The sequence below is a fragment of the Dendrobates tinctorius genome, unplaced genomic scaffold (genome assembly GCF_039654945.1).
Source record: "Dendrobates tinctorius isolate UK_male_01 unplaced genomic scaffold, ASM3965494v1 ptg000377l, whole genome shotgun sequence".
Lineage (NCBI taxonomy): Eukaryota > Metazoa > Chordata > Amphibia > Anura > Dendrobatidae > Dendrobates > Dendrobates tinctorius.
Window position 1 is genome coordinate 1962131 of NW_027362043.1, and position 15069 is coordinate 1977199.

General features: G+C 42.3%; 1 protein-coding gene across 1 annotated transcript in view; it reads right to left on the reverse strand.

Annotated features, from left to right (window-relative positions):
- The window catches only part of LOC141075888 (cartilage oligomeric matrix protein-like), a 579419-nt gene that overhangs the window by 235327 nt on the left and 329023 nt on the right, over positions 1-15069 (reverse strand). Inside the window, exon 12 of the mRNA XM_073563079.1 lies at positions 5851-5903. Within this exon, the coding sequence (XP_073419180.1) occupies positions 5851-5903 (53 nt within the window). The remainder of the gene's footprint in view (positions 1-5850; positions 5904-15069) is intronic.

Genomic DNA, 15069 nt, shown 5'->3' on the forward strand with positions numbered 1-15069 from the left:
ATCTGTGGGATGATTTGAAGCGGGCTGTCCATGCTCGGCGACCATCAAACTTAACTGAACTAGAATTGTTTTGTAAACAGGAATGGTCACAAATACCTTCATCCAGGATCCAGGAACTCATTAATAGCTACAGGAAGTGACTAGAGGCTGTTATTTTTGCAAAAGGAGGATCTACGAAATATTAATGTCACTTTTATGTTGAGGTGCCGATACTTTTGCACCGGTCAAATTTTGTTAAAATGCAGATTGCACATTTTCTGTTAGTACAATAAACCTCATTTGAATCCAGAAATATAACTGAGTCCATCAGTTATTAGATATATGAAACTGAAATAGCTGTTGCAAAAAACAAAATTGTTATAAAGAAAAAAGGTTAACATTCTTAGGGGTGCCCAAACTTTAACGTATGACTGTATGTAACAGGTAGTCAGTAAAAATGAATAAATAGTAATTTTTATGTACAAAATGTCAAAATAATATACAATAACCAATATGCTTAAATATTTAATCTCAATTGCCTCAAACAAGGTACAGCTGAATTACAAAAAAAACCAAGTGGCTCATCATTCACGAGAAAATGATGGATTAAAGAGAATCTCTCAGTAGGTTTTTGCATTGTAATTTGAGAACAGCATGAGGTAGGGGTTAAAACACAATTTAGCAGCGTTTCAGAGTGTGCTCTGTTGTTTAATTATAGTGAAGGTTTTATCACTAGGACATAATCATTGCTGTGACTAGCTGGCGGGGATCACTGGTTGGATTTCCACCCCTCTTGTGATAAGCAGCTCATTGTCAGTAGAAAATGTACATAGAGATGAAACCAAAATAATTCCTCACAAAAAATAGACTGTGAACCTGTTGAAAATGAGAAATATAAACACACAACGACCACGAGGGAACAATGCCAGCCAATTAAAAATGATTCATTTGTAAATATATTAAGAGAGATTAATTATACACAATATAGTAAATATGCACAAAGCCATAAAATTATTATAACCATATTGTGAGACATAGATACAGAAACAACATAGCATGGCCACATGTCCTAACAAACATAATAATGCAAAAAGTAAAAAACATGATCTATGACCTTTTTTGCCTCATAAAATGGATGTGTGGACTGCTAAACTGCTCCTCGACACACGCGTTTCACCACCACCTGTGGTTTTGTCAGAACCTTCTGACAAAACGCAGGTGGCCGTGAAACGCACGTCGAGGTGCGATTTAGAAGTCCACACATTCATTTTATGAGGGCCACAGGTCATAGATCATGCTTTTGACCTTTTGTATCATTATGTATGGTCTACTGTTATTATCAGAAATGGTCTATTAGCGCTACCTGTATTTGTGAGTATTAACGACAGGAGAAGCAGAAGAGCACGCAGTCAATTTTATATAAAAATATGCAAAATTTTATTATTAAATAACAATAGTCCAAGACAAGTAACAAGGAAGTGCTCATGAATAAGTGTGGACAATACGTCCCATGGAACAACCCCTCACATTCCCTAAGATGGAAAATCCGGTAAGCAACACACATGGAAAAAATATCCTGTCTCATATCATGATGCCATGTCAGCATCCAAAGGGTAAATCACTGCAGCAGCAGTGACCAAATAGTATACAGAAACTGCCTGCTAACAATAATGGTGAGAGTATGCTAAATTCTGGATAAGTCCTAAAGCTGCAGATAAATACCCATAGAACAACTTACCAGGGAGAGGAGGTTCAGCAGTGTGGCCTCCGACGCGCGTTTCGCGATGTCCCCCACCGCTTTATCAAGGAGGGAATTAGTTGTAGGAGTCCCAATAGGGTCTTCAAATAGCCCTTGAACCCGGTCACATGACCGGCGTCCACCAATAATAATGGCTCTTGCGGCGCATGCGCCATGGCGTCTGCAGGTCCTACACTGTAGTGCGGCGTCACACACACTGCGCACGCGCCGGGAGACCCGGAGCAGAGCGCACCGTGCTAACAGACGCCAGCCACAGCGTGGAGCCACAAACAACATGGCGATGCGCACAGCCATAGATAAGCAGTGGATCATGGGAGCAGATGTATATAGCCTAAGATCAGGAGTCTATAAGGGGCCAAAGTGATATATAAATTAACCCTATGTCTCAGTGCTGTGCTGCATACAGACATAGGTAAAGGCCACCGCACTACATGCAATATATGTATGGGTCCATCTCTATCTTGTCTGCCACTCTTCTTAGTTGATTGTAAGAGGCCACTGCGCGGGGTATATCTCTCTCTATTGTAGCCCATCTTGACATCTTGACACACCTATGGCTATAACCCCTCTTTAGAAAATGATTACTTAGATCGTGGGCTTGCCTCTCGAATCGATCATCGGTGCAGCAGGTGCATCGCATGCGAAGGAACTGTCCGACCGGGATGGCCCTCACCGTGGCTGGATCATGGGCCGAAGATGCATGCAATAGAGAATTCACAGAGGTGGGTTTCCTGAAAACGTCCGTCTGGATACGCCGATCTGTGTCAATCTCCAGACGGACGTCCAAGAAATCCACACCCCTGTCGTCATACTTATATGTCAAACGAATGTTGCAATTGTTATCATTCAGGGACCTCATGAAATCTCCGAGCTGGTCGACAGTGCCGTCCCACAAAAACAAAATATCATCTATGAAGCGGTACCAACACAGCACATGGGAAACGTCCAGCGGGTCCCTGTCGCCGAACAAACTCTTCTCCCAAGCACCCAGGAAGAGGTTGGCATACGAAGGCGCAAAGGCCGCCCCCATGGCTGTGCCCCGCTTCTGTAGGTAAAACTGATCCTTAAAAACAAAAAAATTGTGGGTCAGGATAAAGTCGACCAGCTCAAGGACCAGCTCACATAGAGGGCCATCCAGGCCGGAGGCCCCTAAAAACAAGCGAACAGCATCAACTCCCACCGAATGATCGATGCAGGTGTAGAGGCTTTCAACGTCGGCAGTGACCAGAAGAGTGGAAGGCTCAAGTATATCCATGGAAGCCTTTATAGATTCATCAACTGGCATCATGCTTTACTCATGCTATATTTATATATGTGTTTACTTGCCCCTCTGTTGATGGTACATTCTAATGAATTTGTTTTATGGAGAGGTTCATAAACTTATTTGATGTACTTATTATCGCAATTTATATTCATTGTACTGCTATATGCTCACTGAGGTGGTTTATTTATAAATTAATATTTATTGTCTCTGATGCATATTTATTATATTGCATGTAGTGCGGTGTAGTGCCTTTACCTATGTCTGTATGCAGCACAGCACTGAGACATAGGGTTAATTTATATATCACTTTGGCCTCTTATAGACTCCCGATCTTAGGCTATATACATCTGCTCCCATGATCCACTGCTTATCTATGGCCGGGCGCATCACCATGTTGTTTGTGGCTCCACGCTGTGGCTGGCGTCTGTTAGCACGGTGCGCTCTGCTCCGGGTCTCCCGACGCGTGCGCAGTGTGTGTGACGCCGCACTCTAGTGTAGGATCTGCAGACGCCATGGCGCATGCGCCGCAAGTGCCATTATTATAGGTGGACGCCGGTCATGTGACCGGGTTCAAGGGCTATTTGAAGGACCTATTGGGACTCCTACAACTAATTCCCTCCTTGATAAAGTGGCGGGGGACGTCGCAAAACGCGCGTCGGAGACCTCACTGCTGAACCTCCTCCCCCTCCCCTCCCTGGTAAGTTGCTCCATGGGTATTTGTCTGCAGCTTTAGGACTTATCCAGCATTTAGTGTTGTGAGTTCATTTTCCCCTTCACTACTGAGGCCCGAGGAACTCCCTCTTCTGGTGAAGAAAGGTAGTGAGCCTGATTGTCAAACACCTGGGGCTGATGATGATGACTGGCTGAGTGGAGTTAATGACTGGATATAAGGCTGCCGACGCCCTTCTGGCCTGCGGGTGATTTCTCTGTGGACTTCTAGGAAACCAGTCTGATTCCTGCTCATCTAAAGCTAAGATTTCTGCTTTGCCTTTTTGCATTAGTGTTTTGTTTTCCTTGCTTTTCTGGATTCTGCCATTCCCTGCTGGGGTGAGCTGAATCTCCTTTTGCCTGTTGCTCTGTCTTCAGAATATTCCTGAGTACTGACATAGCTTTTTTGAAGCCTAGCGTCTTCAGGGCCTTTTTTATTGTCAGTTTGTTGGCTCTTATTTTCATAGGGTTTTTCACGGATTGCAGACAGCAGCCTTCCTGTCCTTTCCTATCTAAGCTAGCGTGGGCCCCAGCTTTGCTCAGTCTATCTTTCTGTCTGTGTTTTGTTCTTTCTTCTTGCTTCACCGTCATTATATGTGGGGGGCTGCCTTTTGCTTTGGGGTCTGCTCTGGGGCAGTTTAGATTTCCCTTTCTGTCTTTAGACTATGTAGTCCTCCGGCTGTGATCGAGGGGCCTAGGGCATCGTAGGAGCCCCCCACGGCTACTGCTAGTTGTGTTGATAGGTTCAGGGGTCTGCAATCCGATAGCTGCCAACTTCTCTGGTTTTCTGGACTTAGCTAGCATTTCTATTTTTGCCTCCTACGGTGACTCAATCATAACAATTTAGCATACTATCACCATTATTGTTAGCAGGCAGTTTCTGTATACTATTTGGTCACTGCTGCTGCAGCGATTTACCCTTTAGATGCTGACATGGCATCATGATATGAGACAGGATATTTTTTCCATGTGTGTTGCTTACCGGGTTTTCCATCTTAGGGAATGTGAGGGGTTGTTCCATGGGGCGTATTGTTCTCACTTATTCATGAGCACTTCTTTGTTACTTGTCTTGGACTATTGTTATTTAATAATAAAATTTTGTATATTTTTATATAAAATTGACTGCGTGCTCTTCTGCTTCTCCTGTCGTTAATATTAGCTCTTGAGCTTGTGTGTATGGTGTTGGAGCTGGGTTGTCCCTTGTCTTCTTATCACCTTATATTTATGGGATTCTTGTTGCCTGTATTTGCGAGTGAATTTATTATTTTCTATAGGCTATATGGTCATCTTTTTCCAATGTGGATCTAGTAGCATTGAACCAACTGATTCTTAGATACTTTGGGTACTAATTCTATGTATACATAATATTTATATATGTTTGTTAGGATCTGTGGCCATGCTATGTTGTTTCTGAATCTATGTCTCACAATACAGTTATAATGGTTTTATAGTTTTACTATATTGTATATCATTAATCTCTCTTAATATATTTACAAATAAGTTGTTATTTTTAATATATTTGGATTGCATTGTTCCTTTGTGATCGTTGTAGGTTTATAATGTACACAGAGAGCTGGTGTGGGCGGTGTTAGCTTTCTCAGCTCAGCTTCTTGTTAAATCTACTGCTGCATCCAGTAAGCTAAGTGTTACAACTTTAGATTCAAGGTCTCTTTGCGTATATCATGCTGCTCTCAGATAAGGCTGCTAAAACCTGCTAACAGATACCTTTTAAGCACTAATATCCGCTCCTGTATTTGTTACTTGCATACAGTCTGTGTGATAAGAAGTAAATCCAAAAAGTGTGACAAAGTGAGATCGAAAAAGGTTGAAGAAAGACTGAGCTGTGCATGAGAGCAGTGTGTTCATGGGTATGGTATCAGAAAGAAATACAAACAAAAACACAGAAAGATAAGTGCATATCCAGGTACGTGCACAAAAGATGTCAGTTTGCATATAGACATGCCGATTGCAAACAACTTATCGGCGGGGGTGCTGGGTGTCGGACTAGGACCAATCTGATATTGTAAACATATCCTAAAACTTGGATAAGAAACAGAAGAATACTGGATAAAACTTTTATGTATAGTAATTAAGTAATAAGACATAAAGATATAATTAGGTTGATTTCTTTTTTCCTTACCGATCTTGATTGGTATCACACTGATCTCCCACTAAGTCATCGTCTGCATCTTCCTGAGAAAGGTATAAGTTTTAGAATGGCATATGAAGAAAACTTTTGCATTTGTCTAGCTATCATTTGTATATCTCATGGTGTTCTGCTATTAGTTGTGAATAATACCTCAAGCAACAGCATCGGCTGTACAAGATGAATTCTTATTCAATAGCATCTATCTACTATTGCATCTATGTTGCCTATGGCAGCACTGTTTCTTTTCACTCAGCGTCTGTTAGATCTTGGTCAAATATTAAGACGTAATAGTTTCTACAAGTTCTGCAACAGACACAGTTTCTACTGAATATATGGCACCATGAACTTCAATAAACATTTAAGTTTATAATTAAACTGATATTTATAACATACAATCCCTTATTATAGCACATAAAATATTGATGAAATACACATTTTTTATTTTAGTTGTTATTTTTTATTTTTTGTAATTTTGAGTTTGGGAGTTTTTGTATGTGCAGTGTCTTGAAAAAGTATTCAAACCCAGTGAACGTTTCCACATTTTTTAATCTTGTGCCACAAAGTTAAACACATTTTTATTGGGATTTTATGTGATATATCAACAAAATGTAGCAAGCATTTGTAAAGTGTAACGGAAATGATACATGGTTTTCTAAATATTTAAAAAATATAAATCTGAAAATCTGACGTGCATTTGTATTCAGCCCTTTGCAGTCTGATACCTCAAAATGAGGGAGTGAGCAATTGCCTCCAGAAGTCACAAAATTATTAAACTGAGTTCACCTGTGTGTAATCTATTCTCGCTATAACTACAGTTGTTCTGTAAAGGCCTCCAATGTTTCTTTGAGAACATTACGGATCAAACAACATCATTAAAACCAAGGAACAGACCAGACACGTGAGGAATAAAGTGGTGGAGAAGAGTAAAGCAGGGTTACGTTAGAAAAAATAGTCCCGCTCAATCCATCATCCAAAGTATGTGTCATGAGGGTGTTACGTTTCCATGGAAGACTTGAAATTAGATGGTCACGTCGTAAATGAATCGCAGGTCTTTAGAGATGGTGTGATTTGTTTCCCCTATTAAATGGATCTAGTTTCTTCTGGTGCTGAAGAGGTTAACGGCTCTTTCTATTCTGGTAAGAGACATGCAGCTCCATTTCAGCTGCCTCTGATTTGGTCATTACCTCTTCCTATATAAACTGGTCAGATCTTCTTGTCTAGAGATGAGCGAACTTGTTCGGAAAACGTTTTCCAATTTCAAATTCGGCACAAACGTAGCACATTCTGATTTGTGTTCGGTTTCACAAGCATTTTTACTCAAAGTCAGCAAAGTTAGATCACAAGTTGGTAAATCATTGTTTTCACTAATGCATTCGCTACGATTTGGCTAGGATGGTGGTGCTGTATGATGAGCGGAGGGGACGTGTTTGATAAGGGGAGAGGGTGTGGAGAGGTTAGAGGAGCGGCACACTCTTTTTTTTTCCCCTTAACTTTATGTATGTTGATTCCGGTAGCAAATCAATGAGCAGAAACCATCCACAATGTCCAGACACAAGGGCTTGTGTCATTGGCTGCCGAAGTCACCTGTTTCTCTCCATATAAAGAATGGACATGTTGTTTTGGCACTATTTTGTCAGTGTAGCAGTGCAGAGAGGCCGCTCCTGGTGCTGCTATTGGATAGTCAGAAAGTTATTTTGGCAGTTGATTGTCAGTCAGCTAGTTCAGTTACATCAAATCCTGTGTGGCTGTGAAATCGACCTTCCAGCAGATCAATTGTTTTTGCTCAGTATGTGTGACACCAGGGCACATTTCAGCATATAATTCTTTTGTGCTGCTAATATTGTGCTTGAGACAGGAGTCCACATGTGAAAATCTAACTTGTTAATTCTATTACCGTGCTCAAGAAATCAGGAGACCTTTCAGTATCTAAGAATTTTGTGCTCATCTTTCTGCTCTGTCCATGAGTCCACATTTGAGAATCTAAATTGTTTCTGCCAATACTTGTCCTGAAACAAGGTGATATTTGTGCTGAAAAATATTTTATGCTGATAATATTTAGGTGTAAGTAGGAGTTTAACCATTTCCAGACTGCATACAGGACCCCCAGGGTTCTGCAAGTGCTGCGATTCCTGTGCAGAATGGTAGCTCTGACAGGTGACATCATCAGGACTTGATTGGATCAGGTTCCAATGATGTTAACCCTTTGCTATCTTCTTGATGCCGCAATCACAGCATTTAGAAGATAGCAGAGGAAGACCAAATCTCCGACGCCTCCCCCCCGTGATGAGCTCTGATCACATCATGGGGGATTCCACGTTGACATGGCAGTCGGAAGTCATGTGGTTTCTTCCAGGTCAGCCAGCTACGGTGGCTTGTGTAGAACTGTCAGGTCTCATACAATGCAAAACATGTGTATTGCATTGCATAAGACCAGTGATCAGAGAAATAAAAATTGAAGACCTATGTAAGATTAAGTAGAAAAGTAAAAAAAGTAAAAAGAATATTTTAAAACTATTAAAAAATCACAAAATAAAAAAAAGAAATATTTAACCAAATAATATGTATATTTATGTAAAAACTAAAAAAGTGCACATACTTGGTATCATCGCATCCAGAACGACCTGACCTATAAAACTGTCACACTAGTTAACTCCTTCTGTGCACACAATAACAAAAAACCCTTTGCTTTTTCATCATGCCTCCGAACACAAAGTAGAATAAAACATGATCAAAAAGACAAATTGAGATAAAAATAGTAGCAAAGAAAATGTCATCTTGTCCTGCAAAACACAAGCCACCATACAGCTTCAACAGCGGAAAAATAAAAAATTATAGCTCTCAGAATAAAGCGATGCAAAAATAATTATTTTCTCTATAAAATAGTTTTTATTATGTAAAAGCAGCAAAACATGAAAAAACTATAAAAATATGGAATATAACTGTAATCGTACTCACCCGAATAATAAAGCTACCGCAACAATTTTACCACACATGGGACTGCAATAAAAAAAAAAAAAAAAAGCAATTCCTAGTTGCTGGTTTTTGTTCATTCTGCCTCCCAAAAATTAGAATAGAAAGCAATCAAAAAATGTCATGTGCCCGAAAATGGTACGAATAGAAACGTCAGCCTGTCTCATAAAAAATAAGCTGTCACATGACTCTGTCGGCAGAAATATGGAAAAATTATAGTTCTCAAAATATGGTGATGCAAAAACTTGTTTTTATAAAAAAAAAGCATCTTTTAGTATGTGACAGCAGCTCAACATAAAAATCCTATATAAATCTGGTATCGCTGTAATCGCACTGACCAAAGGAATAAAATCGACTAATCACTTATACTGCATAAAGGAATGGCTTAAAAAATGAATAAAAGTAATTCTTTAACTGCTGTTGATTTGTTCATTTTGCGCTCTGCTGTGAGCGCTTACACAGGGTTTCTGTGTAAATCTTTGAAATATGTGATTCAGGTGGAACCCTCAGTGGAAGATTCCCTATAATGAGGCAGATGAAGCCACTATGGATGCTGTCTGACCTGTGATCTGGCGGTGTCCATCTTTTAGTCGTACATAAAAGCACGGTCCGCCAGTTTTGTGCACTTCTGAAAAGGACACTGCTGAACAGAGGCCAGACGGAGTCCAGAGTAACTGTGCTGCTTCACTATAGTGAATGGATCCCTCTGGGGTTTCATCTGTCACGTCACTCTGAAATGTAGATGGAAATCCCAAAGTAGTGTAGAGCGTCGGATAAATGTGATCCCAAATCTTATGTAAAATGTTCACTATAAAAGCGACAACACAATCCACAAAAAAAGTAAGTCCCCACTCAGGTCTGTCATCTGTTTATGGAAATATAGGGGGATTCCATATTACTGGTAGTACAAAGGCTCTGAAAAAGCGCTATAGCTCCTCAACCCTCAAAAGATTTTCAGCAAATTCTGTACTCCCAAATCCAAATCCCCCCTCCCTTCTGAGCCCCAATGTGCCTAAACCACATTTAGCGCCCACATGTTTGGCATTTCTGTAGCGATGAGAGCCCCTCTAATTTACAGGTGCATGTCTCCAGAAGCATGAGCTGGGCATAATGTATTGGGCACTACAATGTACTGGTCACAACAGCAGTTTGCAATTTTCACTCAGCAATATCCACTGCTGCTTGTTTCTGGAAAACACATATAAAATCAAAATTGTCACTATACCTGTAGATAAATTCACAAAGGGGTGAAATTTCAAAAATGGGGTCACTTGAGGGGGATTCTGCTCTGTATATAGAGTCCAGAAGCTATTCTAAAATAATTTGTTCTTCAAGAGTGAAATAGCGCTCTGTCCCACCGGAGTCTCACTGTGTGGCTAAGCAGTACTGTACAGAAACATATGGGGTATTGCCACATTAAGCAGAAATTGTGTGGCACATTTTGGTACTATTTTTACCTATTTCCCCATGTGGAAATGTAAAATCTGGGGCAAAACAATTTTTTTTGTGGTAAAAATGTATTTATTTTTTCTTCACTGCCCAATGGTATAAAATTCTGTGACCCACCTGCACCCCTAGATGAATTCATTGAGAGGTGTAGTTAGTAAAATAGGTCATGTAAGATGGTTTCTACTGTTCTGGCACTTCAGGGGCTCTGCCAATATGACATGGCACCCTCAAACCAGTGCAGAAAAATCTGCACTCTATTATGGCGCTCCTTCCCTTTTGAGCTTTGCACTGTGCCTTAAAGTAGTTTTAAACCACTTATGGGGTATTGATGTACTCAGGAGAAATTGCATAACAAATTTTACTGTTCTTTTTCTCCTATTACCCCTTTTAAAAATTGCAAACTTCGGGTCAAAGCAAAATTTTCGTGGAAAAAATTGTAATATTTAATTTACTCAACCCAATTTTATTTAAGTTTGTGAATCGTCTGAGGGTAAAAAATACTCACTACTTCTCTAGATGAATTTCTTGATAGGTGTAGTTTACAAAATGGTGGGGGTTTCTGTTATTTTGGCATGTCAGGGGCTCTTCAAATGTGACATGGTATCCACAAACTATTCCAGCCAAAATAGCATTCATTCCCTTTCCAGCCTTACCATGCACCCAAGCAGTCGTTTACCAAAAAGTATAGGGTACATGCATACTTTGGAGAAATTGCACAACGCATTTTGGCATCCATTTTCTCCTGCTTCCCTTGTGAAAATAAAAAATGGGGCTAAAATAACATTTTTGTTGGAAAAATTTGTTTTTTAATTTTGACAGCTCAACATTATAAAATTCTGTGAAGGCCCTGAGGGTTCAAAGTGCTCACCACACATCTAAATGAATTCCTTAAGGGGTCTAGTTTCCAAAATGGGGTAACTTGTGGGGGGTTTCCACTGTTTATACACATCAGGGGCTCTCCAAACGTAACACGGCGTCCGCTATCGATTCCAACTAATTTAGCATTCCATAACTCAAATGGTGCTCCTTCCCTTGGGAGCTCTGCCGTGCATCCAAACAGTAGTTTTCCACCACATGTGGGGTACTGGTATACTCAGGAGAAATTGTGCAACAAATTTTATGGTGTATTTTCTCTTGTTACTCTTGTGAAAATAAACAATTAGTACCAAAGTAACATTTTTGTTGCAAAAAGTTAAATGTTCATTTTTTTCCTTCCACATTCCATTAATTCCTGTGAAGAATTTCAATGGTTAATAAACTTCTTGAATGGGGTTATGAGAACCTCGAAGGGTGCAGTTTTTAGAATGGTGTCACTTTTGGGTATTTTCTATCATATAGGCCCCTCAAAGTCACTTCAAATATGATATGGTCCTTAAAAAAACGGGTTTGTAAATTTTATAGAAAAATTAGAAATCGCTGGTTAATTTTTAACCCTTATAACTTCGTAACAAAAAAATTATATTTCAAAAATTGTATTGATGTAAAGTAGACATTTGGGAAATGTTTTCATGAACTATTTAGTGTGATATAACTCTCTAATTTAAGTGCTAAAAGATTAAAAGTTTGAAAATTGTGACATTTTCAAAAGTTTCCCCAAATTTCTGATTTTTTCACAAATAAATGCAAGTTATATAGAATAAATTTTACCTCCGTCATGAAAAAACATTCTAAGAATAACTTAGATACGTTGAAGTATTCCAGAGTTTTTACCTTATAAAGTGACGCTGCTCAGAATTGTAATAATTGGCCCGGTCACAAAGGCGAAAACAAGATGTTTCGTGAAAGGGTTAAAATATTAATTTTTGTGCTAATGCCATGGTCCTGAAACAAGTCCACATTTGTGCAAAAATAATTTGGGGCTGTTAATATTTTGGGCTAGGCAGGACTACAGATTTGTACAAAATATGCCAAAACCATGAGTAAGGACCATTGTCCATAGGGGAATCCCTCAACACAATGTGGACAATGTCAGAGGATAGACTGGAGCCTACGTTACCCCGCCCCCAAAAATATACAACTTACTTCTTGTTCAAAGTCTAAATTTTATAGAACATATTTAAAAATGATAATAATCACGTAAAGATAACTTGAAAAAGACTGCAACCAGTATCAGGAGAATGGTGAGGACACAAAATACATCAGCACAAACAGGCAGTTAGCACTAAACGATAGCACACAGAATACATATACAGTATCTATAATATCTATAATATAATGCTGTAAGCGTCACTGTCTGAAGCCTCTATAGACTGCGCAAGTACGATGCGTCTCTGCGCAGTCTTGCTCCAGAAAGAGTGACGCATCCCCCCAGGAGATCGCGATATGCGTAAGCATTGATCCCATACCGCGATTTCCGCAACATACCGATCCGATGTTGCTGTTGCAGCGGGGTCTTGCATCTTCATGTGATGTCAGGAGAGGGCGGGATGTGGCTCTGGAATCGGCGCATGCACAGTCCGCGCTGACCACCGCCATTTTGTAGAAGACGAGGAAAAGCGAGGACTGCGCAGGCGCCAAGTCTGGCACCATAACATGCCTTCTCCAGACATCACAGAACAACAACTTAACGATCGGGTATTGACGCAGGTCCTCTCCTGACATCATGGTAAGACCCCGTGTCAATACCCAATCACTACGTTGTTGGGCCATGATGTCTGGACAGGGCGTGTTATGGTTTCGGACTCGGCGCCAGCGCAGTCCTCGCTTTCTGCCACCAAGTTGTAGAAGACTACAGTGTGTCTTCAAGAAAATGACGCCGGAAAGCGAGGACTGCGCAGGCGCCGAGTCCGGCACCACAATACGCCTTGTCCAGACATCACGGCAATGGGGGGTTGAGGGGACCATGCATACCAGGATTGGGGGGTGAGGGGACTGTGCATACCAAAATTGGGGGGTGAGAGGACCATGCATACCAGGATAGGGGGGAGAGGGGACCATGCATACCAGAATTGGGGGGTGAGGGGACCATGCATACCAGGATTGGGGGTGAGGGGACCATGCATACCAGTACTGGGGGGTGAGGGGACCATGCATACCAGGATAGGGGGGTGAGGGGACCATGCATACCAGTATTGGGGGGTGAGGGGACCATGCATACCAGGATAGGTGGGTGAGGGGACCATACATACCAGGATTGGGGGGTGAGGGGTACCATGCATACCAGGATAGGGGGATGAGGGGTACCATACATACCAGGATAGGGGGAAGAAGGGTACCATGTATACCAGGATAGGGGTGTGAGAGGACCATGTGTGGTGCCCCCAGGGGTATGGTCGCCTCAGTGGCTTTGCCTTCCTCCAGGGGAGGTTAATGCCAGGCTTGGAAGCAGTGATGGGTCTCTCCAGCAGTTAACCTAATGCATGCAACACAGTTCCACTCCAAGCCAGCAGGGGGAACTCTGAACCAGGATGAAGGGAAGGGGGTGCTCCCTGAGGGCTGAGAGGAAGGAGTGGTCAGTTAGTTGAAGGAGGTCCACGTGTGCAGACGTGTGGAATGAAGCTGGAGGTGGTTGAGCTAGGAAGGAGAGCTCTCTCAGCTTGAGAGCGCACGAACTGGAGCCTGGTCTCCACGGCTGTATGGATACTAAAGGTCCTACAGCAGATACCAGAGGAGTAGGAGGCTGTAAATGCCCTGCTCCCATCAGAGACTTGGGACACAACAGCAATTGCATAGAGAGCCAGGACTCAGGAGAGGAGTCCCAGAGAGAGGCTACAGCTGTCTGTCATACAAGTATAGTTCTAGGAACATCCGAAGAGAGGCATTCCAGAGTAACTAAGTACTAGGGAGATTCACACCACAAAGCGCTAGGAAGGAGACTGCACAGCCCTTCTGCTGAGAGAGAATCCTGATCTGCTTTCAGGCTAACCTGCTCCAACACCATCTGTAATCAGGACCCTGGACTGCATATACTAAGTAAAGCTACAGAAACTGCAACCGCTGTGTCTTGTCTGTTCCCTACGCCTCCAGCACTGCTACATCCCTGTGCTGGTTACATCTACAGTGACCTGGGACTACAGCTCCACCTGTGGGGAGCTTTTACATCTTTGCTGCACCCTACCATCAGTCCCAGCGGATCTGTATGCAGCGTTGGCCTAACACCATACTTGCCAAACACCACGGGCGGCGTCACGAACTATTCTACCATTATCTATATCCCCCATTGCTTGGGCGCCCAAGCCACGGACCGGGTCACCGCCGCTGTGACACATCCCCCTGACACCGGCCCGGTGCCGAGTACCCCACAGCCCTGGGAGGGCGACCCACATGCATACCAGGATAGGGGGGGTGAGAGGACCATGCAAACCAGGATAGGGAGGTGAGAGGACCATACATATCAGAATTGGAGGGTGAGAGGACCATGAATACCAGGATAGGGGGCTGAGGGGACCATGCCTACCAGGATAGGGGGTGAGAGGATCATGCGTACCAGAATTGGGGGTGAGGGGGCCATGCATACCAGAATTGGGGGGTGAGGGGGTAGCATGCATACCAGGATTGGGGGGTGAGGGGACCATGCATACCAGGATTGGGCGATGAGGGGTACCATGCATACCAGGATTGGGGGGTGAGGGGACCATGCATACCAGGATTGGGCGATGAGGGGTACCATGCATACCAGGATAGGGGGGTGAGGGGACCATGCATACCCAGATTGGGGGGTGAGTGGTACCATGCATACCAGGATAGGGGGATGAGGGGTACCATACATACCAGGATAGGGGGTGAGGGGACCATGCATATCAGGATAGGGGGTGAGAGGATCATGCTTACCAGAATTGGGGGGGTGAGGGG